At 37.9% G+C, this 25396-nt stretch overlaps 2 protein-coding genes across 2 annotated transcripts; one reads left to right on the top strand and one right to left on the bottom strand.

Annotated features, from left to right (window-relative positions):
- Nucleotides 1–1019: 1019 nt before the first annotated feature.
- Nucleotides 1020–11206, bottom strand: brd9 (bromodomain containing 9). The gene is made up of 17 exons (XM_084726570.1): nucleotides 11047–11206; nucleotides 9429–9649; nucleotides 9209–9337; nucleotides 8979–9117; nucleotides 8809–8866; nucleotides 7392–7536; nucleotides 7176–7286; nucleotides 5741–5928; nucleotides 5454–5586; nucleotides 4830–4905; nucleotides 4212–4307; nucleotides 3987–4119; nucleotides 3771–3882; nucleotides 3606–3659; nucleotides 3417–3522; nucleotides 1522–1692; nucleotides 1020–1315 (listed from the first exon to the last, which is right to left on the bottom strand). Exons 1-17 carry the CDS (start codon nucleotides 11093–11095, stop codon nucleotides 1215–1217), a joined length of 2022 nt encoding a protein of 673 aa, XP_084582696.1. The 5' UTR covers nucleotides 11096–11206; the 3' UTR covers nucleotides 1020–1214.
- A 33-nt stretch (nucleotides 11207–11239) lies between these two features.
- Nucleotides 11240–18558, top strand: trip13 (thyroid hormone receptor interactor 13). The gene is made up of 14 exons (XM_084726571.1): nucleotides 11240–11361; nucleotides 11601–11684; nucleotides 12778–12928; nucleotides 13037–13163; nucleotides 14735–14790; nucleotides 14884–14974; nucleotides 15076–15148; nucleotides 15236–15299; nucleotides 15395–15481; nucleotides 15650–15756; nucleotides 15856–16009; nucleotides 16936–17048; nucleotides 17174–17243; nucleotides 17325–18558. Exons 2-14 carry the CDS (start codon nucleotides 11611–11613, stop codon nucleotides 17418–17420), a joined length of 1263 nt encoding a protein of 420 aa, XP_084582697.1. The 5' UTR covers nucleotides 11240–11361; nucleotides 11601–11610; the 3' UTR covers nucleotides 17421–18558.
- Nucleotides 18559–25396: the final 6838 nt, after the last annotated feature.

Raw genomic sequence — 25396 nt, 5'->3', positions numbered from 1 at the left:
GCTCATTTCCTACGAGAGCACGAAGGAAATGCACACCCGAGATATGCACATGACACTTCTGCTTTCCAACAAGTTAACTTAAGTTTCTCTTGTAACATTATGCTGAATGTAATGAGTATACTGCATGCATATTGCTTTATTTTCACTTCCCTGTTGGGTCTTCACATACAATAGCAAATGTTGCACAATTGAAGCCTATGTATGGAAGTTTACTGCAGCAGAAATCTGAGGACTCAGCAGTGCATCTGTACTGCAGCCCTTTCAACATCCCTTCACTTCAAATGAGACAAATTTGGATGGTAGACACTTCCTCCATCAACAGCTGCTCCTGCAGTAGGCTGAACAATAAATCGAAATGTGCCACAATGTGGCAAAGAGCAATATCCAACTCACAGGACATGCAATTTTACAATCAACTTAAATAGTATCGTAACAGACTATTACAATGAAGCAATGTGGTGCTACAAAGATATCCCAGACCACAAATCATATTCTCCAGATGTGATAACATCTTCTGTTTGGTACAGACCCCAGCTAAAAAATCATCATTTGTCTATTTTTTTTTCTAGTGAAAATGAAATTAAAAATTATCATTCCCACTAAAATCATGACTGAGCATCTCATGCATGAGTGAGTTGAATGTAATGCCACTTTAATTAAATTTAAGGCAAATTTTGTAATAAAACTAAATATCAATGTGAAAATGTAGGCGTACTCTTCTATGTAAATACATATATTGTCAGTTCAAAGTTGTAAGTAGGCAAAATGACAATATCTGGTTAAGGAACATTTGTCCAGTTTATCAGCAAAAACCTAAAAGATAGTAACAGGATAACAGATGCAGACATCCATTACAGCATCCAAAAAATAAATATTTACCTTCCCAAACAGAATTTAAGACAATTTAATACTTTCTAAGGCCTTTTATTAGTAATTTTGGTCATCTTTATCCCACAATATGTATGACGCAGCTGCTAATATTTTTTTAATTTGCTTATTGAACCACACACATTTATAAATACATGTGCAAGCATTTATTTTTCAAGTGTTGCACTCATACAAAAACACACGATTACTCTACAAACATTCTGTACAATCATATTCAGCATTTAAAACGGCTCAGAGGCTCCTGCTGTCTCCACAGTGTTTGAACAGTCCAAGGCTGAGTATCCAGTGCTGTTTACACCAGGGTCACAAGATGACAGCGTGTGTGGTCAGCTGTTGGCTGAGCTGTCTGGCTCTGGAGACTGAAGGAACTCGTAGGGATCATGAACCATTTCAGACTGATCCCCTACGCCCAGGTGTGATGGGCTCCCTGTTGAGAAGAACAAACATGGTTCTTGTTTTATTGTTGCCCTGGGGTTACAATCTCATGGAGAGCAATTAGGTTGAGGTTTAACATTTTGTCAGTTCTTAATAAAAAAATTAAGGATTAATTAAAAAAACAAACAAACAAACAAACAAAAAAAACTATAAACTGTAACTAAAAAGCCCCAACAGTGCAGACTGTATTGTAGATACCTAAGTGGTGCTGGTCTCTCTCTGAGGCATTAGAAAGGGAGGACAGGTTGGATGAAGGTCTTGAGCCAACTCTATCGACCTGAGCCTCCTGGAACTCCTGCAGGAGTTTGTCTGCATCGTCAAAGTGCTGCTGGCCATCTTCGTTCCCAGGCTCCTTTTTTACTGTTTTACCTGATGAAGAAATAGTAATGGTAAGATCAATGTAGTAAATTATATTAACTAACTAAAGAAAACAAATGCACATCTATTCTGATGAGGTTCAGTTTTGCAACTATGTACCAAAGGATATCTGGTTAACTGTTAACTTCCCTGACATTTGATCATGCTGCATCCTGCACAATGTAACCTTTGACTGAATCAACCCTAATCACCTGATTGCCTAAAAACCTGAGTCACTGTTGCCCACCTGGACGTCATCACAAGATCCTGACATTTGGCTTATGAGCCCTTTGTCTCGTGAACAAAAGGCACAGTGCTGGCTAAAAGAAGCAACCTCGACCAGAGGGGAATTATCAAGCAAACAAATTAAGCAGGGCTGCAACTAACAATTATTTTCACAATTAGTTAATTATTTAGTCTATAAACTGTCAAAAAAACAACAACAAAATATTCATCAGTGTTTTCAAATGTGTTATTTTTTCTTATAACTTTTTCTTTTTTGTATAATATCTTTCCTTCTTTTCCTCATGTCTGTCCATGCTTGTGTTGTTTGTTGTTGTGCTCTTTGTTTTTTACCTTGCCGTGATTTGTTCTGCTTTTATCGCTGCCCATGTCTGTGCTCTACTTTTACTGTAATTAACATCATGATTATTGTTATAAACACATTTCATAGTTTTAGATTAATTTTAGGCAGCCAACTTTACATCTGGCCAAAAACTATGGATGAAAACTAATCATTTGGCTAATTTTGACATATTTACAGTAATGTTTATTAATAAGTACTGTCCCCAAGAAATAAATAGCTTATATAACCAAAAGTCCAAAACTGAAAGACTCAATTTACTATCACAAATGACTGAACAGGAAAGCAGCACATCCTCACATTTAAGAAGCTGGACACAGCAAACGTTTGACATTTTTGCTTGAAAAATGACTTAAACAATGAATCAATAATCAAAGCAGCTGGCAATAAATTTTCTTTTTACACACTAACTGATTAATCTACTAATTGTTGTAGCTGTAGTATAAATAAAAGACAACAGCTTCCCATCGGTGTGCTCATTACAAATTAACATTTTTTTGTGTGTACCACTGAAAGTGTGTACTTTACGTAGTGATAAATTGTAGAGGGATGAATATCATGTTTTGTTTGGATGTAAAAATACAGTCATTGTTGATTATGAAGGAAGTACCTGCCAAAATACTTTGTCAGTCATCCATCTATGTTTAAACTTTGGTAAATCAGGTTCCTTTTTGGGCAAAGTCCTGTGTCTATTTAAATGACCTAGTTTGTGATATGGACCTATTTTGGCCGTTTACCAATGTTTTGTTGCTTTGTTTTATGTTTGTACTCTATACCATGATGTGTGGTCTAGAGTAATAAAATCAGAATCTGATATTGTAAGACATAATTGGTGCCACCATTTAGAGCAGAAAAGACAGTGTAGCAACATGTCCAACATATGTCTGTCAAGTAGTTTGACTGCTGTGTGTTGCAAAACAGAGTAAAAACTCTGCCTGGGTGTTTTAATAGGATTAAGGTGTCTACCTGGGAATTATTGCTTCATTTCTTTCTCTGGTTGTGCTCACGGCGACCAGGAGCCTCATCACATTATCATAACAGAAGCTTAGTGTTTACATGGATTTAAAAGACTTACTACTTTAATTGGGATATAACTGGATTACTGGTGTACATGTACAAGCGGCCACTTAAGAGTGTTGACGGAGATAATCACCTAATGAGTTGAGCATGGATATATCCAAAGACATATCAGGATAGTTCTTCATCGACATGAAGTCCAGGACTGAGCCGCTCTCTCCCAGGCTGGTGCCATCTGCCATCTGGACAAAAATATAAAGCTTCAATCACACATTTGAGAGACTCTTTACATGTACCTTCACTTTGAACAGCAGCTACAGCATACCTGCATGTCACAGATGTTGGATTTGGTTTCATCAGGTTTCAGCATGTTTCTTTTCTGAAATGTAAAAATAAGCATCATACACATAACAGGCCCACATTGCAGAAACCAGACTGTAGTAGAATTGGTAAGAATGGAAATAATGTGTGTAATATTGTATATTGATACCTGTCGGATTTGATTGACAGCTTTCATGTGATCCCCTGCAGTCATCTTGTCCAGAAGCCCGTCGACCCAACGCTTCGTGACACTTCCACAACCCTTGACAAACTCCTGTATGCTGAGGGAGAAAGTGAACACAATTACAAGCTGCAAAAAGGAACTTTTGTTTTCCACTCGATCCTTTCAAATCTAAGTTTAACCCGTGACAGAAACACCCCCTACCTGAGAGCACACTGTACCCCCGTGTCATCTCCATAGGCTGAATAGAGCATGTCCACCTCTTCAGACAGCAGGTCTGGAAAGATGGAGTTCTTCTGAAGGCTCTGGATGTTGTAGGCACTGCTGAGAAACGTCACTAAACAAAGCAAGAAAAGGCGTAATCTATTACACGCCAAATTAAACCGAGTAATACAAATAAAATCAACGAAAGTGCACTTCATGACTTACCTTTGTGTCTCCTATCATCTTTGAAGCCCAAGGTTGTTAATCCAGGTAGAAGCTTGTTTGACAGAGAACTCAGGTCTACTTTATGAGTCTCCTCTTCTGCAAAAAATAAAGAATAATATGTTTCCTTCTCAGATATCACATGTTATACCAGTGCACTGCAGGTCTCATGTGAACACACAGCGTTCTAAAATATGTTTAAAAGACTATACAGTGATGCCTGATGTTGGAGACCACACATATTTTTTGAGACTGTCCAAACTTTCCAAAAGAAAATGTTTTGACTATTGAGAGTCCATCTTTTAATTGCTAAGAAGATGATCACAATCTCCTAGCTGAGGCTGCAGCCACCCTTAGTAACACAATGGAGAGAAAAGGTTAAGGATGTTTATTAGATGGAAAACATAACTAAAAGGTTACAACTAAAAACACTACTGACTAAATGGTCTCCAATGACTTCATATTTTTTAATTGACATTAAATGACATAGGCTTCCCCCGAAGTCATTTTACCTTGTGTTGTGTCTTTGTACATGTGAGTGAGTGACTGACACTGAGTGATTGCACTTGCTAAAAGGAAATAAAAAGATGTTAAAAAAAGGAAGACAAAATGGTAACAAACCTTCTGCATCAGGATCAAGCTGATTTACAACAGTATATAAAAGAGAACTGTCTGACTCTTTACGCAAGTAGCCCATCTGAAAATACAGAGCAGAAAAAATATAAAGTCAAATTCAAATGAGCCATCGCATTCAACATAAATCGGTCAAGTCAAAATTTTCCCCCTTGATATGTGGAAGCCTTACTACCTCTGTCATTTTATGTAAAAAGAAAAACAGAAAGTATGTTTGCATGATATAAGGAAAATCTGCGATGTGCAATAACATTTTTCAGCATTGCGATTATGATATGACTTGCAATAAATAAACAAATATTTAAGTGGTCATATGAGCTTGTTTCCTCTGGAAGTTGCAACAGCTGTTCACCAGGTTTTACACAATACTTAAACTCCATCTCTCCTGAATCTGAAATAATTCCAAATGGCAGAAGTACTATTCCTTTTTCACCATAAGACCGTGCTAGCTAACTTCGCAGTCTCCACCAAATTGACACTAATTAATCTGACAGCCAACTGGAGCTTCATCTGATCGACTACGAAAATAACTGTTGGTTGCAGCCCTTGTCAGCACTAGTAAAAATTGTATGTACACGTGGGAATTAATACTCAAAAAGTAAAGTAGGAAACCTTGGAGTTGGGCATGTATCTGTTGATCCGATCCCGAGCTTCATCTGCAGAATGTTCGACAAGTGCCAGAACATGTTCCTCTGCTGTACTGTCAGTGAGGCTGCAAGCGTTTCCCTCTGGCTCATACAGGTAACTGAAATAACAGAAGTGATATGTTCGTTATACCGACAGGGTGCCGATTCACAGAACATCAAACACTCAGGACTTCCCTACTGGCCTTTCTGACAACATTTCATGCTTTAAATGTGCACAAAAAGTCACATTTATTCTAGATATTATAGGAATACCTTATGGCCTCCTTCATGTCTTTGACTGGCTGCTTCTTGGACTTCTTGGCTGACTCCACTGGGGTGGGGATTGTCTCTGGAGGAGGTACATCAGCTGTAAGGTCTTCGTCTCCCAAAATGGCTGCCTGCTGGGAGTAGTCCATGTCCTGCATGAAAGACATGCTGCGCTTCAGAGCCAACAGCCGCTCCTGTCCACAGGGCAGAAAAAAACACTTAAATTTGTCTGCCTAACCGGCAATGTGTGTACAAGAAAGGAAATGGGATAGGAAGGGAAAGTAGAAAGTTTTTTGATGATTTCAGTGATATCTTAAATCCACCCTTTGTCAACTGACACTGACATGATGACCGACTCTTCCTGTATTGACTTTGTTGGGATTACTACATCCAAATGAGTGTTATTTGTGTGAAGGGCTCATACTGTTCTGCCGCTGGGAATTAGAAATAGTGAATGAATAATAGCCATAGTGCTTTGAATATATTCCATTACTCACTGTATGTGAACCAGTGCCATGATTTGACTCCAGGTGACATCATTACTGCAGCCTCTCTGACTGCTGTCCATCTCAAACTTTTTCAAACTAACAAATGAAAACTTACAATATTTGGAGATATATTTTAAGATCATTTAGGACGGATCAAAACACAGCAAATCAGTTAAGTTCCCTGTTTATATGTTACACTGACAATCTATTCCATTTAAGAAGTTAAGATGAAGTCAAAATACCGATCTGTAGGGGTTTTTCAATAAAAGAGAGTGTAGCTTCCTCACCTCCCTTATGGTGCATTTCCACTGTGTGTTACCAGCTCGACTCAACTCTCTTGTTTTTTCAGAAGTGTCACAAGTGTGATGTCTTACACGGGAATCAAATCCACTGTATTCAAATTGCGAAGCTACAGGAAACAGCGACTGTTCTTTTTTTGGACTCGATCTTGTAGAAATGGCTGCCCACAAAGCCACATTTTGGTCAATCGATGAAGTGAAGACATTTCTGTGTTTGGTTGCCAGTTTTCTTTTCTTTTCTTTTGATTCCTGAATGCCTATAGGATCATGATGATGTTATTTGATCCCTTAGATACTCAATAACTGAGCCACAGTAGCCTACTAACACTGTTTTACATAACTGCAGACAACACTAAAAACATTTTCAAAAAGTATATCCAAAGGCATTTATCAGTCTGTGACTCCAGTAAAGAGGGAAATAAGAGTTGCCCCAAAACTGCTGTATGTCTGCACTACCTCTTTAACCAAATCACACATGTTCAAGCTATACTATATGATCTTCTAATGCAATAAGTAATCCATATCATCTTTCTACTTCCATTCAGGAGGCCTCACCTGAAACCGTACCAACCCCACGTGGGGAATTCTGCCTCCCATTCTGAAAACCTCTGGTGTAAGAAATTAGCTAATTTTTATTCTATTTGACCTCATTACCTTGCTCATCATCTTGAATCCTGTATGGAGCAGTTTCTTGGCAGCCTTGTAATACACCGTTTCTGGTCGGTTGTACACCATGGCATTGTCACACATCAGTTTGAAGTCCGCCTGAAGAACAGAAAGTATTCAAAGGGGTATGAAGGCAAACTGTTTACACAGACTTTCAAATACCATCACCATTCCATCTCTCTTTGTGTTGAAAAGTATCTTCACCTTGAATTCCGTGACTGTGTTGTACTCATTGTTTCTAATCTTGTCTTTCATGGTGCTGAAATCCATAGGATGTTTGATGATTGTTGAGTATCCAGGAGCAATCGCATCTGTTACTGGAAATGCGAAGAACCCATGGGGATCTTTCCTGGAAACACAAGTGATGCACAATCAGTACTACTCCATACATCAACAACCTTCAGATTTGTCTTTTTAAAAGCAAGTGTTCTCATCTGATCAGGTAAGAACATGTCATCTGTCAGGTAAATATGGTCAACATGGATGTGGTGATAGCAATCTATGGCTAACACATCAGCACAGACACGACACTTCTGCCAAAAAGAATGAACTGTTGCATGGAACAAGCAACAATGCAAATGTTGCTATTTTTAGAGTCATGGAAATCAAGCAGGATTTTTTTTCCCTTTGGAAAATGTACGTATGTACTAAGCGAGTTTAAAGTTGATCTGTCAACCAGCCCATGGGTCAAGTTGTATGCAAAGGTGACATTTGGACCTGAGTGTGGTGTTAAAAAAAAAAAAAAAGAACGCTCACAGAGTTTCCAAAATGGAATGTTTTTATCTTTTGAACAGTTTAAATGTGTTCAGTACATTTCATGACAATATGCCATTTATTTATGATATTTCTTTTGTACATTGTGCTAGATGGTTTTCATGTTAAAAAAGGGGGTTCCCTGAAAATAACAGAACAAATATCAGTCTTACCTTTAACTCTTAAAGCCTCCTTTACACTGGACAAAAAAACACTAACACCCACTAACATCTGGCTTTTGTCCTCAGTGGGAAAGGGTACAATTAGCAATTGCAAGGGAAACTTAGCAATAGTGACAGGTCTTATCAACTAAAGCTCTCAGCAGTGATGTAAACATGACACCTGGGTGGATGCGCTTATTTTTGTCCCTTTTCAACCCAATGCTAGGAAGGCTTGTTGCGTATGTTGGTAACTTCAGTGACTCTGTCATCTCAGCCACTGATTCCATCCATCTCTGTTTATCCAGTGCTCAAACATCGTTCTAAATATGTCAGCATTGAGATTAAATGAGCTATTGAACTTAAAGATATAAAAAAGTAACCACCGGAACATTGCCACTGGCCTCCATGCTGCTTTCTCCTGTCTGTATTCTGTTGGGTTTGTGATATCAAATGTGTCACATCAGAAGAAATGAGAGAGAGGAAGGTGAACTCCTCTACTGGCAATGGGAAAGACATCAATCGCCGACTTTTGGCAGGTTTATACACATTTGAAAAACACGTGCTAATTTTGGTGTGAAAACAGCATTACTTAACCCTAATATTAATGTTTCTAGATCTTAACAAGTTTTGACTGCTGTGGTATTTAAAGGACAGAAGTCTGACATTAGAGGTCGATTCGGCAGTTAGACTGATTCAGTGTGCCTCACCTCTGCAACTGCCTCAAAAAGTGCTCCAGCAGCTGTTGACGAGGAGTAGACTCATTCTCTGCATTGGACAAACATGAAAATACCATGAAAAATGAATAAGTGCTTAACTACAATGCAACGTTTGTCTGTCAAAAAATATCTGATTTGTTCTCATGAAAAGGTGTTCTTACCTTGTTGTGTCCTGCAGGCTCGAACCGGTCTGTCCCCTTGCTGTTCTAATTCCACCTTCACGTTGGAGTGAAACTCCTCCACTTCAGGCTCGATCTCAAACTCTCTCTCTCGTGCTTTCTTTTTTTTCTTCTCTTCCGGCTGATGAGATAGTCGTGATGTGAGTGATTTGTCAGTAAAATAAATAAGAATATATTGGTCACATTCTCAGGATTCAGTTAGGGCTACTCACCTCTAAACCTATACTTATACTTTTTGACAATGTGAAAGGTTCAACAGGCACACCAGCACTGGTGGCAGCCGTAGCAGCTGCTGCCTCTGATTCATTCTGCTCTCGCTCTCTCTTCTTCCTCTTTTCCTCCTATGGAGGGATGAAAGGATGAAACGAATTTTGATTTACAGTGGCAAAAACGACAGGTGCTCTCAGGTAAAACATTCTTTTGTAAACTAACCTTCCGCCGTCTTCTTTCTTCATCATCCACATATTTGTCTTTATCCTTTTCAGACTTTTTCTTCTTCTTCTTCTTTTTCTCTTTGTGCCGTTCTCGTTCATGGTCCGATCTGTCATCGTAGTAACTGGAGTCATGGCCCGAACCAGAGAGCTCCGTCACCTCACTTACTCCAACTTTAAGCACAAGTTTCAGGGGCTTCTCCAGAGCCTTGTCCTCATAGTCTACAACCAAAACACACAAGATGATGGTCATAGTTGAAATAGGAATCAAGACACAAGGTAAGAAGTTGCGGGAGGAGGTGAGCAGGTGGAATGATGTCGGCATTAGTATGGTGTGAATACTGTAAATTTTGTCTGATAACAAAAAGGCTGTGTACTCTAAAAAGAGTTGATGTAATTAACTGTAGCTTCTCTGTTTGTAGAAAATTTTCACTCCGCTACATATCAGAGGGAAATATTGCACTTTATGCTCTACTACAATTATTTAACAATGTCAGGTATTAGTTACTTTTAAGGTGAATATTGTAAACAAACAGAAAATATAACAAGCTCTTAAAACACAACACAATGTTAAAAACCAAACCAGTGGTTTATAAACCTTTTAACATTTGTCATCTTACAAAAAACCTGTATAGTTAGGGTCACATTTCAGATGTTTATCAGATCAGAATAGATCCATCATATAACTATTAGTTTCTCTAAACTTCTTACATGGTTTCATTTGAATTTATATTCAACTAAAAATAGATTTGTTTATCAGAAGAATTATCTTGTTTCCTCTTTTCTTCTTCTTCCATTACTCATCTCACAACCCAGATACATTTGGTGTGCCTATTAAGGGTGGGTATTGAGAACCAGCAGAAGACACATGCAGCTTCCTGTCTGGTCAGTACCAAAATATCGACAGACTCCTGGACAAACAATACTGCTATTGTATCTATGTAACGTTACATACTGCACAAATGGCAAAACGTTCAACTGTGGGCTCACTTTGCTAAGTGTAATGAAAAATGCAGTTAAATGCAATAACTCACATAACAATTTAACTAATCTATACGAACAGTAACATACTGCTCACACATTGTTTCCTCAGTATCAATACTGTCAGTCAGAGGGGCAAAACCAGTACTTTTACTTTAAGTGCACTTAGCTGCTATTATGTATGCACTTTACTTAAGTAAGATTTTTTTCATGCAGGACTTTGACTTACAGGTACTTTTACTTGAATGGCTGGTGTTTAGCTTAACTAGTTACGTTATTATTTATAAAACAATTTCAAAATTACAAAACACAACTTTAAATATCAGATATAACTAACTAACTAGCTGACTTGACTAGAACCTACTAGCGCAGCCCAAAAAAAAACAAAAACAAAAATATTTAATATGATGAATTATGACAAACTGATTAGCCTAATTCAGAAGTTTAACAGAACATTAAATCATCAGTACCTGTAAGAGCTTAAGGATGTACACTGTTGTTAGACAAGCATTTTTTAAACAGACAAAACAAATCTGCTGTCTACCCAGCTAGCCAGCAAAGCTAAGATGCTAACAGAAAGCTAACTAGTTGTAACAAAAGAGGGGCTGTAACCAACAGTAAAACATGCACTCAGGTACCGTCAACTGTTCTCCACTCCGGTTTATGCTTCTTGTGTTTTTTCCCCATATCTCCGTAATTATATCTCAAGTCTAATGTTTATTCCAGATATGTTGCCTCTGGTCGCTCACGGTAAATCTTTGCAGAAGAAGAAAGCTCGCGGCAGGCGGAAGTGATACCCCAAAACAAATGATGTAATTCCGGTTTAACAAATCAGCGCGCTGAATTCGAGCTACTGTCGGCTCTGTGACAGCATAGTGGACCGTCGGTAGTTTGTTGGGTACCAGAAATTTGGTTGATGTCAATAAACAGATCGATAACGTGAATGGTGTGAGGTAAGGTTTCAATTTTGACGATGTAGCAAACTTTAGCTTTACTTTATCTATATGCTAGCCAGCTATGGTAGCACGCTAACGTTATAACATCGCCAGTTTACCTAAGCTAAGCTAGTTAACGACATGATGAAGAGTTCCCCTTGGTTAAGCGTTAGGCAAACTTGTCGGTAAGCTAAGTTAATTCGTTTGTGTGATAAATGTTGCTTTTAAAGCTCTGGATATTGTTCTTATGTCCGCAGTTTTACAGGAATGGACAATGACAGGATGGAGGTGGGAAACCAGAAACCAAACATCCATGTGGAGGTGCACGTTAAATCTCACAGGTGGGTTTTCAGAGCAGTTTAAAACATGTCAGTGAATTAATGTAATGAGTCCAAATTAAACCACAGAGCTAACCACGACTACAGAAAAGTCACACACGCTCAGTTTGTTACAAGCTTAAAGAGAGTGTGCACTAAGTAAAATTTTTTGGCAATTTGTGGCAGCGGACCTTTTAACAAATGTCACTTTTTTGGACATTTGCATACATTACTTATTGTTGCAAGAGTCTAGTAACATTCTTACAGAAACAGAAAACCCTCTATATTGGTATTTGTGTGATATCATGGATGGGAGAATAATCAATAAGCGATATAGCTGAAAAATGTATGTTGATTATGTTTAATTTCAGTCAATACTAACCATTATTGATACCTTTTAATGACATGCTGTTAATAAAGACCAGTGGAAAAATGTTGAATTTAACAACTTTAATAATCATGACACACAGGTAATACTTTTATTGTCAAAACAACATTGAATGTGCACACAAAGAAATAAGCAGAGATGTTCCAAACTTTTTATACAATTTTTTTCCCTTACTGATAAAAATCTGATACCTGAATTTTGGGTTCTGGCCTGTACTGAGTACTGATCTCATACCAATGCGTTAAAAAAAAAGTAAGGTTTTTTAATCTATGTACTACTAACACTGTATGGATGTCATTAGATTGCTATTATTGTGTTATGACCTGATACAGGTTAAAATTTTGTATAACACGATCAGATACATACAGAGAATTAATGCCATAACATGATATGGAGGAAAACAAAATCTCCATCCAGGGGCAAAAAAGTGGCATACAGACACACCTGTTAAATGACTGTCAGTTTGTTTATCACTCCATTATCAAAAGATATGAGAGGCTGTGTATGAGCCATCGCAAATTCATTATGTGTTTCATGGTGGTTTGTATTTAATGCAGTTAAGTCAAACTGTTGAACATTTTATTGAACAATTTTCTCCTATTTCTCCTATTGCTATTACTTTATCATTAGAGCTAAATCAATTGTTATCCACATGATAATAATTGTTTAATTTGAGCTATACTTTGGTGTGCACTTTCAAATTGTTTTCTGTTCATGTTCATGTTTCAGCACAGCTAAACAGTCTGATGTGAAGCTACATGTTCTAGCTCTACTGAATCGCCACAGCATGGTTTTTGGAGACTACAGATGGACAGAGTTTGATGAAGAATTTCTGCAGAAAAATGTGAAAGCTGTGGTTCTAGTTGATATCAACCGAATGGTAACACATTGTTTTGTTTTTTGATTATGTTTTTCATTCAAAGAAATAATCGTGCTCTGCCATCATTTTTTAAAAATTCTTTCTATTAACCTTTTTCCCCCACCTAAGCCCATTGACTTGAAGAGTTGCTCTCTCTCCATTCACATCTACACTCTTAATGAGGATGGACCCAGCATGCTCAGTCTGGAGGAGGATGAGGAGCTTTCAGCAGCCAATCACTGGCTGCTGCCAGCAGGTGACACTGAGTGGAGGATAGTTTATTGAACAGAACATCATGCTCAGAAAATCTTGCTCAGTTTGATTTATTTGCAGTTGAAGTCGGATAGCCAGGCAAGAATGAATTAATACAGGAAGCAATCATTCTAAGACACGCCCCCTGTGTGTGAGACGGGGTTGTCAGTACATCTTTCAGACTGAGGACTGCAAACTTCAGAGAAGGAAAAGGACGAGGGAACACTGATTGACACTCCATGTAGGCTTCAAAGGAGGCTGTAAAAAGTGTGTAGAGGAAGTGATGCTGTGTGTGCTCAGCTTTGATTCATGTCTCCATCTGTATATATGTTTTAAAAGTGTTAAGTAGTCATACAATGAGTAAAAAAAAATCATGCATATTTAAAAGGGAAACAAGCCTTCTCCACCAGAATCTAATTGTGAGGTGTCAAGAGATTCCTAACTATAACATTAAAAGTATGAATTATAGCCTGATCAATAGAGGAGGCTCTTTAAGGCTAATTGTTGTATCAATAATTGAGAGTTATTAAAAGACATCTGCTATATTTTCTCTTTTTCTTTTTTTCTTAACACAAACAGACAATATTGAAACAGAGATAGTCTCTTTAAATTAAATCAAACTAAATTTGGCATTTCTGTACTGCATTTTTTTCCCACTTATTGGCCAACAAATCTACAGATTCATTTATATAAGCTGTTATCAGCTCTAATATGAATGGGCACTGGTACAAGTGAACAGTGTCACAGGAATGGTTGGTGTTTCTTTGAGTTTTGTTACTTTATTTCTGCAGTGAAAACCTTTGAATTCATTTGAATCCAGTCTAATATCATTGAATCCAACCTGACCAAAGCCCCCTTTATGGAGAAAACTTCACCTGCTCTGTAACCACCATTTAAGCTTAGAAGGGATCAATTTTGCATCACCGAAAGAGAAATCAAGGCTGGGTCAAGCGTAGATTTCAAGGCACCTGAGCTGAAATGATTCCTCAAGTAACTTGATTACTAAAAATATTGTGTTAAATGGTTATTTTCTCTTCTGTACATTCACTATTGCTCTCTAATAAAGTAAAAGTATTTCTTATCTGATTAATCAATAGAATAATTGATGTAATACTTGAATATTAAAAGACTAACAGCTGCAGCCCTAAAAGGCACAGCTAACGTAATAATTAGAGCTGCAAAGATTAATCAGATTAATCAAGCAAAAGAAAATTATTAAGAATTAAGAAAATATTTGCCTACTGTGTTGATAATCAATTAATCATGTCAGTCATTTTCAAGCAAAAATGTCAAAAAATTGGTTAAATGTAAGAATTTGCTGCTTTTCTTTGTCAGTTATGACAGTAAATTAAGCCTCAGTCTTCTGGTTCTGGACTGTTGGTCGGACAAAAGAAACAATCTGACGTCACTTTGGGCTCCAGGAAATTGTGATGAGGATTTTTCACAATTTTTTGTGTTTCATATATAGCATGGTAAACACTCTATATGCATGTTTGTCTTTTCATGCCACTAAAACGTTTTATCTTGGATTAATATTCCCCTAAAATGACTGGAGCTCCGTTTGTTTTTTTACAGCTGAATTCCATGGGATCTGGGAGAGTCTGGTATATGAGGGTGGAATCAAAACTCAGGTAGAAAATCTAATAGCAGATGAGAAATGAGAGAAGATGATTACATAACCTTTTCATACTGATTAACTTAGCGTTGTTTTCATTTTCCTTCAGCTCCTGGATTATGTCACAACAACAATTTACTTCTCAGACAGAAATGTCAACAGCAACCTGATTTCATGGAACCGTGTTGTGCTGCTTCATGGTAAATAACTAATGAGGAATAACAGTAATATTTATCGCTTGCGTTGTCTGATGTTGTGCGTAAAATAACTGATTTATTACTTTGTGTCTGCCCGCGCTCAGGGCCCCCGGGCACAGGGAAAACGTCACTGTGCAAAGCTCTTGCCCAGAAGCTGTCAATCAGACTGTCAAGTCGGTAAGTCACTCCTCATTTTAGTGAAACTGCTTTAGCGGTGACTACACCTGTTTTTTTAAATTTCTCAGTGCACTCCTCTCCCTGCAGGTATTCTTATGGGCAATTTGTCGAGATAAACAGCCACAGCTTGTTCTCAAAATGGTTCTCAGAGGTACACTTGGCTCCTTTATGTGAAATTGTTCAATTGGAGAATTCTCTAGATTGGAACTGATAATCGTTTGGTAGCTAATCGTGCCTTTGTTACAGAGCGGTAAGCTGGTCACAAAGATGTTTCAAAAGATCCAACAGCTGATTGATGACAAAGACGCTCTTGTGTTTGTTCTGATTGATGAGGTAAAGATCTGAGTAATTAACTTTAATTATGTTTGAGTACTGTCCTTGATTTTCCTTCTAAGTTCACTGAAATAAAACAGAAGACTTTCTTGTGCACTTGTTGTACCTTATCCCATGTTCTGGAGTGTCTCTGCTGTTCCCTTTGTGAACCTGTTGTATGATGGGTAGGTGGAGAGTCTGACAGCAGCTAGAAGTGCCTGCCAGGCAGGAACAGAGCCCTCTGACGCCATCCGAGTAGTTAACTCTGTTCTCACTCAACTGGACCAGATCAAACGGTCAGGAAGCAAAGTAGTCTATGTACTGTTTTAAAACTTCTGTCTTACTGCATATGACACCAAGCGCCTTCATTTTGCATTCTTCCAATCATATTTCAGACATTCCAACGTTGTGATCCTGACGACCTCCAATGTGACAGAAAAGATCGACCTGGCGTTTGTGGACAGAGCTGACATCAAGCAGTACATAGGACCTCCATCTGAGGAGGGCATCTACAACATTTACCTCTCCTGCCTGGAGGAGCTGATGAAGGTGACCAAACACTCGGGCAACAGTATTTCAAGATTTCTGTAGAAACGGGGGTCACTATCTTCATACAAGACAGAATTATGGTGGTCATGATGTGCAAGGCTCAGCAGATGGAGGGTTATCGGTTCAATCCCCGGCTTCCCCTGTCCAGATGTCAAAGTGTCCTGGGTTCCTTTCCATGGTTAGGCCAGCATCCTGCATGGTGTCTTGAAACCAAAACATTTGACTGTGAGATAATTAGTGAAACTAGGAAGAATGGTGGCCTCCTGCTTTGATTATTTTTCCTTTCCTTTCCTTTCCTTTCCTTTCCTTTCGATTCTGATACCTGAGTTTGAACATCTGGCTTTACTGATACCAATACTAGAGCTCTTTTTTTATATTTATTATCATCATTGTTCTTGTTGATATTAAGATAATTCTTTATTAGTCCCACAATGAGGAAATTTGCTGTGTTACAGCAGCAAAGAGGATTGCAAAGTAGAAAAACGCATCAGTCAAAAGATGAAGTAACAGAATATAAAGAAAGTGAAAGTTGAATTCACACCATTGTACACAGGAAATGTAAGGTAAAGACATTCATTTGAACTGTAGGCTGGAATTGCAGGCTTCACACGCAAATGGGTGTAGGAGGTCAAATTGTTAATATGCTACTCTTTTAATGTTAAAAAAAAAAGAAAAATAAAGTGTCACTAAATAAATAGTAACAAATTTTGGCTATGGGATTAAAATTGCATTATTAAATATTCATAAAAACATAAGACAGTAGAATTTGGATCATTATAATGAACACTGACATGAGTCAATTATCCGATTAGTGAATTAAATACACAACACTTGATACCAATATTGGATCAAATCAGCCCCAACTGTAGTGAGTTGATAAATTAGAATTTCCCATATGTCTTTGCTTCATGACGTGTGATGTGCAGTGCCAGATCATCTACCCGCGGCAGCAGCTGTTCACCATATTTGAGCTTGAGACGATGGGCTTTGCAGAGAGCGAGGTGTCCAAACACAGTCTGAGACTGAGGAACATTGCTCTGTGAGTACAGCCTCCCATAATGCAATTGCACCCCAAATCACTCTGTGCTCTAATCATAACACCGAGTGTCTGTGAGCGCTGAACCAGCCAGAGGCTAATGTTTTGTTTTTGTTTTTCATTTCCAGAAAGAGCAAAGGTTTGAGTGGAAGAGCTCTCAGGAAGTTACCATTTCTAGCCCACGCACTGTTCGTAAAGGTGAGTATTTGATTGTCGTCTGCAGAGAGTGTAGGGAAAAAAGAGTCATATTGTTTTTTAATGTCATTTGTTTGCCTGCAGACACCGATAGTGACTCTTGAGAGGTTTCTGGAGGCTATGGATCAAGCAGTGGATAAACAGAAGGAGGAAAAAGCTAACCTGGTCAACGGTGTCTGAATTCATTACAATGCCCAAAGGCTGACAGATGATTGTTCATGACCTCACCTTGTTTGTTTGTAGCTTGGAAAACCACGACTAGAATCTTTTTAGAAAACTAAATCTATTCATCTGGCAGCACTAAATTTTAACAAATCTTTAACATAACTTCATTCAGGTAATTTCCTTGGTGCTACCACCTTAACAGACCAAATCCGTGTGGGTGTCAGAGCAGGTAGTTTGGCTTACGATGGAGTACCCAACGCTTGAATTTTCTATGTGCTATTAACCGAAGTGTTTACTCTGTTCTTAGTTTCAAAGCGATATTTTTGTGTAACATGAAGCTGTAACCTTAACAGCGTCAGCTTCTTTTTGTTCTCATGTTAAAGAGAGAGTTCAGATTTTTATTGGCAAACATTTTTGTCTTTTTTTTTGTATTGAAATCACTACATACACATTAGCTCAATCTGTGGATTTTGTAGGAGATTTCCCATTGAAATGACAGCTCATCAGACAGAAATGAAGCGCATTCCCATGATTGGCCAGAGGCTTCCACTATTTTTGAGTGGAACCATTGTAATCAAGGATGGGTCATCAACAGAGTGTGTTAGACAGCGCACAGCAACCCGTAGAACATGAACACGCCACTGGTTTCTAAGGAAAACCTGGGGCATGTTGAATCTTTAAATAGTGTGCACCATTTTGCTATGGTGTCTGGATTGAACAAGATGTTTCCCCAAAATGGTGCATAGAACTATAAAGTGTATTTGTTCACAGGCCCATCTTGACCTTTCCACCATGGCGGCAACATTGACGTAATGCAGCAATAAGCCTAAGTGGTCATTGCAGCATCAATGTATAATCTGTCTGTGACAGAGCCTATGTGTGGTGTTTGCTTTTGTTAACTGGTTTCATTTTCTGCTGTTAATTTCTATAATACAAGCTGCCTTCTCACTGAGATACCTCCATCCACAGGATCTATAGAATAAGCTAATGTTTATGTATAATACCAACTTGTTGAAAAATGTGAGCTGTCCTTTAAGCATGCTGTTTTTTGTACAATTCATGTGTTTATATGTTTTAAAAATGATGTTCCTCATACACCATCGGTTAAAATGTTTCTGTATTTATGCTAACATTAAATCCTCTTTAAACTCTTTGGATTTATATGTTCATTACAACTTTATTTTATATATAATATTGTAATAAACCATATGGTTTAAGTGTGTGATTGTGTCGGTTTACATTCCGCTGTTGAAGAACATGCATTTTGGAGATTTTAACAAAGCCTCTGGGCCACCACTTGGTGGCGTACAGAAGCTTCCTCACAGCTTTACACATGGAAAGAGATTTTTATGTGGTGTATTTTATGAGATGCATGATCATCATAATAAGGGCAGTAAGTGAAAACGCGTTGCAATAAAATCAGATAGCACTTGACCTTGACTCTCATGTAAGACGAGTAAATAGGTTTGCTGAGTAAATTCAGGAACCTCCACAAATATAAAATGTACATATGCAAATGTGGAAGTAAAAAGGTTTTACTTGAAGTGTAATTGTGCAGCTGACACAGTAGCCCTTTAGGAGTCAGGCCCTGCACAGGGATTTATGATTATACTGTCTGACTGTGCACATGGCTGCCACCAATTTAACCTGAAAACAAAACTGTTGAAAGATGATTCAGTTAAGAAATGTATCAGTCGTACGCACAGTTTACATGAGCAGATCAGTGGCTCCATTGTTCGTATGAACATGTTTTGCATTCTGTGAATGCTCTGCTGCTTTGCATGTCAGCTGCCGGGTTCAGACAATGTGCCCTTTGTTTGTTGTTGGGCAACAGCTTTTTCACTCCACTTCAAAGGTGGATTCTGTCGGCTGTTCCTGAGTGTAAAAGAAAAGCAAACACTGAGTTCATCTTTATTCACACGCTTCGTTCCGACTCAAGTCTAATCACTGTCACCTTAGAAATGACCTTTTGTGGGTGTTTCATTGAGCACATTTCACATGAAATTCTGCTGGATTTGATTTTAGTTTCTAAAGTCTGCGGTTAAGATCAAGCAAAAGATTTATACTCTCTTTATACTCTAATCAAGGCCTTCAAGGACAGATTTTTCTTTAAGTATTGGGTTTTACGAGAAACCCAGAATGGATTTTCCCTAGCACACAAAGCCCCCATTTCATTAAGGAAACATAACTGTTGTTTGTGTGACTTATCCCTTTAATGTCACAGTATCTCTTTACACACCTAATTGTTTGGCGCCCACTATTTTCATACACCAATGAAGTTTTTATGTGAGATGAATCGCACGAGGAAGCTGTACTTTTCTCTAATCTGATCAATGATTACAAAGTGGAGAGAAAAAAGGGAGGCAGATAGAGAAAGGGAGAGCTGTAGGAACGGGCATGGTAAATAAAACCATAATTGCTCTGTCTGGAGGCCCTTTTTCTTTTGACTGTAGTTGGTCCAAAACCAGGCGGCTGTTAAAAGGCAATCAAGACGGAGAAGGAAGAAAAGTCAAAAGCCTTATTGTTACAGGGTTTTATCGCAGTTTTCAAGCAGCTTGAAAATGTCAGAAAACTCCAAACAAAACAAACAGTCTGATGTTTATCCTCTCAACCGTTGTTCAGGTACATGGCTGAAAGCAATGGAATATCATCACATGTGCCAATGGTGATTCACATAGGGAGGGGATTAACTTACACACATACTTATAGGCATGTTAAGAAGAAACTGAACAGAGCTGAGCACACAAAACCATGGAAACTATCACTCATTTCTCTGAGTAAAAATCACAAATTGTACTTAAGTTTAAGAAGTTATGATTTAGGGGAGACTGGGGATGGTAGTAACACTTTTTTAGGCACCAGCGGCTGCGCTAGATCTCTCAAACTTTGAAATAGGGCACCCACAAATTAAAATTACTTAGACGTCTACTACACTATCACCGATTATGTCAGTTAATGTCAAATACAAAGAGTTCTGTTGTTACAACCTACCCCACTACTAGGTTTAGTTGTAACACTATCTGGGGACCCATGTAACCGTGAGAGGTAAATTGTTCCAATTGATCCTTTCCAAGTCTTGCCCTTTTTGGAACCTTGGTCAACATTCTCCTTTCCTGTTTCCTGTATTTTGTGCTAGTCTATGTTGAAAAGAAAAACTAATTTTGTAAATGATTAAATAATGTTTCTAGGGCCCTGTAAAATCAACATGTATACAGTCACATCTTAAGTTAGCTAATGTAGCAAATTTGCAAAACACTAGCTGACTAGCTGGCTACATCAATCATTAGCTAACTCATTATATCAATGGCTATGTTTATGTTAGCTAACATAAAATGTGACCATATATATGTCACTTTTATAGGTACCACAGCAATATTGTTTAACTACCTTCAAAATTTGGTTTTCTTTTCAACATAGACTAGCATACAAAGTATAATTAAATAAAGGAAACAGGAAAGGAGAAAGCTGACTTAGGTTCCCACGGATATCAAGCTTGGAGCACAGAGCAAAAAGGGGAAATTAGGGTCAATTTAAGAAAGAACTTGATTCAAGAATAAAGAAGAATAAGGTGAAAGATTAAGAGTGAAAAAAACACGTATTTCTTCTAAATCTTAGACATTATCAGACAGTACCAGAGTGGTAAAGTACACACATTCTTCACTCAAGTAGAAGTACAGATACTTGTGTTAAAAAAAAAAAACAAATGTTAAAAGTAGAAGCACTGATCTAACTTCTATAGATTCTGAAATGTACTCAAAGTGTAAAAGTGAAAAGTTGCCCTCTAAAGGACATTTCTACCTGCTGTTTCTGTGCAAAGCCAACTGAACCTCACTTTTTCTATGCAGTCACTGATTCTCCCCCGCATCTGTTTTAGTTAGTCTTTTACATTGTATTTGTCTTGTTACATCTTTCGTGCGCAGTACGCACAGATGGATAAACCAGTGAATCATCTTCTTTATGTTACTGTCCCATTCATTTAGGTAGAAATCAGTCAGTGGGGAAGGCAGCGCACAATGAGGCAAAATAAAAAATAATCAATAATTCCCCTTAAAAGCATTTTAACTAAAGTAACAAGCCTGTTTTGAAAATGTACAAAGAACAGATACTTCTCTTAAAATGTACTGCATGTAAATACTTCAAGTACTGATAGCTGAAAACTAATGCACACTACAGTAACAAAGTATTTGTACTCTGTAACTTCCCACTTCTGGCCATTACATAGTTAACTGTTTTAGCATGTGCATTTGAAGGTAGCAAGAATGCAAAGCATCAAATTAAATTAGAGAAACTGCTACTTAAGGTTATTTACATCAAACCATTTTATGTCCAATACAATGATTGCTAGGCAAAAAATAATATAGAAAAAACTTACGTACCTGAATAGCAGTTTTTTAGTCACAGGATCCACACTGTTGGTCACAGAGATATGCCACTTCTTCTACAAGCTCTAAAAGAAATTATGAGTGGATTCCATCACCTCATCTCTTTTCTGATTGGTTAAACTGACTTTTACCCCTTTTCTGTGCGCATGCGGTGGCTCAGCTCAGCACGGCAGGGATTTGCCTCTTCATTACAACAGGGCTACCTGCTTGAAGACATGTCTTAAAGCTTAGTCAAGCAGCCATAAAAATGGATAACAAACACCTTCCTTTGAATTATTAACACTAAAAGTCCCGTGTTATATTGTTATTTAAAAACCTTTAATCATAAAGAATAGCTAACTTTGGGGTTTTTAATCAGCAGTAACTTAACACGACTCCTAGCCGACTGAAAGTGAACATGAAAGAGTAAAATAAGGCAGATAACTTAAGGTACAAACAGCAACTTCAAACCACAGAGATTCAGTTGAAGGCAACAAACGTACTGAGAGCTGAACACAAAAACATTGTTCTCTCTGCTCTACTGCACATACGGGTTGAGTCTTGCAACACACCTGTTTAAGGGGGAGAAAGGTCGGCACGGGTTGGCTGCAGAGGATAAGATGTCACCACGACCCACTTGGCAGTGAGTTGGATGCGCTATGGCTCCACTCCAGAGAAAGTCCATCTTGGGTACAACTTGGTCGTTGGCACGCTCAAAGTGGTGATGGAAAAGCGAATCAGCATGGCTTGGTTTGACTCTGTATGGCAAAAAGTGCCAATGGAAAAGCCGCAAGTGTTACAACTAACCCGGTGTTACAACAGTCCCAATTCTCCCACAATGATATGATCTTTAAGATGATGAAAGTTTAGAAAAAACCTGCACCTTTGCCAGCATGATGATCTGCATCCTCTGTACAAATACGCGCCGAGAGCCCATAAAACTAAAGCTGTGTCAGGTCTTCTCAATTCTTCATCTTCATGACAGCCTTTGAGGATAAACCAGGACTTTTATCCAAGTGAACATTGCCCTTAAAAGACAACTTCAGCTCTCTCTGTCTGTCTCTGTTCTAAACTATCCTGTCAGAAACTGTACGAATAGTTGTTTCTGCTTGAGTTCTGAGATTTTCCTTTCTTTTGCATCCCATATGTATGTCATCCATTTAAGTGGGATGTTTGAGGGAGTAGCAGAAAGAGGATGAGGGAGAGGTACCTTGTAAAGAGGCAGAATCCTGGGAGGCAGGCTGCAAAAAGAAATGGTGATAATTAGGCACGGCAAGTAGGATCAAAGAAGGCTGCCATCAATGAGCTATGCAAATGGCGGCTCCTCCTGTCAAACACAGACAGTGATCTGAGGGTCCTGTGTCTATGAGAAGTCAAATGGCAGACAAATTGACAGGAAGAGCAATATAACTGCACTCCACATTCATCATGGTATGGTAGTGAATTTGGGACACTATCATATAGTAGGATTCTCACAGAAAATAAGATGTTCTGTCAGTAGCACACAGAGTAAATGTCTCATGTTCCTCCAGGCAAAGCTCCTGTGTTTAGGTAATAACGGATAAAGATAAGGTCTTGTGCAGACGGGCTGTAATTTCTTCTATGACAGCAGCATTGAATGTGTGAGTGAGTGATAGACTCCAACTGTATAATAACAGTTTATGTCTTGATAACATGCACAGATCAAAGTAACATCTCTCCTCGTCGTGAATATAATCTGCACAGGAGTGGAATATTTACAAAACACTAACATCACCTTCATGTTTTCATAAGGTTGCCTGAGTAAATGAATATTCATAACACTTGGCATGTGCACCAGGCCCGCTTTAACGCCCTGCCAAAGGAAACAAACTATAAAAGAGCTTTTGATGTCTGCTGGGTTAAAGTACAGCATGTACTTCTTCCTGCTTCTCTTCTATAAACAAAAGTTTATCTTCACCATGTGTTGTGCACAAACCTAAAACAATTAATGGAAATTGTAATAGGCAGCCTGCAATTGTGTGGTTAGCACACAAGCACAACCATCCACTAAATAATAGTGTTATTAATTGCACATTGTGTGTCTATCCGTATACGCCACAGAATTTGGTAAACCTCAGTGCTTTAACAGACCAAGATCTAATTTGGGTTGATGTAATCCATCATAAATTATGTCTGGTTTATATGTGATCAGGTCTATGTCCAGATAGATCTATTATGTGATCAACTTTTACCTTTTGGTGTTCAGACTGGTTTGATTGAGAGGAACCTGTGATACAAACTTGCCTACAAACTAATGTGACCAATAAAATAATAAAAGCCTCGCGGTCATAAATCAGAAATCTTTGAAAACCATGAATGGAGCTGAAGGGAAACTTACACCAACAGAGGACGCGGTTTTACGTTCAACGACACATGAGCTGCCAAACCAGTGTTCAGAGTGTCAAGGTAAACAAAACATACAACCGGAAAACGAATTAATGTGCTTTTCAAAATATTATTACAATTGGTAAAACTGGATAGAAAAACAACTAGGTGTAGCAGAACGAATGCTAATTAAAATAGTCCACTCAGAGGTTCTCTCATTTTAATAACTATCCTATTGTACACATTGTTTTATCATATTTTTTCATGTGTTATTGTCTTGACCTTTATACTGTCTTGTGTTGTTATGCATCAATATGAAAAGATAAATTTCTTGTCCATGAAAGTAAACTTGGCAATAAACCTGATTCCGATGTAGTAAAACTAACCACCATGCTGGCTGTAGCTTATCAAATGTGAGGATTTGCTTGGTGAAGACTTTGGCTTTTCCACACATCTTCCAAAAATGTGCAACAAATCTCAGATCAAGGACATCAAACCTTACAGGGACAAATGGCTGGAGCACACTATTATATTTACACTATTTAAGCCCCCCCCCCCCCCTCCACTCCTGCTCTTTTTTCCCTTTTAAATACCTCAAACAAGTTTAAGACTTTACTTTGGCCTACATGCTAATTTGTTATTATTTTAGACATTCTTTAATGACATCCATTATTTAAAACAATCAACTTGCTGTGATTAATCTGCTTAAAAAGACTGTTGCACCTGCCTTCATGAAACCCATGTAGAAAACAATTAGAAATTCTTTTTAAAAATACATTAATTAAATGTTGATATTGGTCTAAATCACTGCTTTTTCCTTTGTTTTTGTTTTTTAGTTTTTATTCTGATATTGCTTTTTACTGTTTTCTGTTGCTCCAATGCTAATACTGACTTTACAGTTTCTATGTTCATCTTTTCAGTTTTTCTGACATGTTAAGTTTATTTTAGTACATTTGTATGCGCTAAGAATAATAATAATAATAATAATAATAATAATAATAATAATAATAATAATAACATTTGTCATTATTTTTTTAAGTATAGCCATATAGATTTGATGTGTATATTCGTCTGTTTACGTAACAATTTTGTATGGAAGCATTTGTTTTTTTATTCCAAAAAAGTTTTCATATGCACATGCGCTCTTCACATTTTCTTAATTTTTTGTTCACTGAAATTGTTTGCGCCAAATTGCTGTTTTATTTTGTAGAAGCGAGAACCGGAAGTTCCCTTCATGTTGCGTGTGCATTGACACTTGGGCTCTGTGATCTTCTCTGCTGTGTT

Source organism: Lutjanus erythropterus, chromosome 9 (assembly GCF_056507025.1).
Source record: "Lutjanus erythropterus isolate fLutEry1 chromosome 9, fLutEry1.hap2, whole genome shotgun sequence".
Classification (NCBI taxonomy): domain Eukaryota; kingdom Metazoa; phylum Chordata; class Actinopteri; order Lutjaniformes; family Lutjanidae; genus Lutjanus; species Lutjanus erythropterus.
This window is presented reverse-complemented; position numbering and strand designations above follow the sequence as displayed.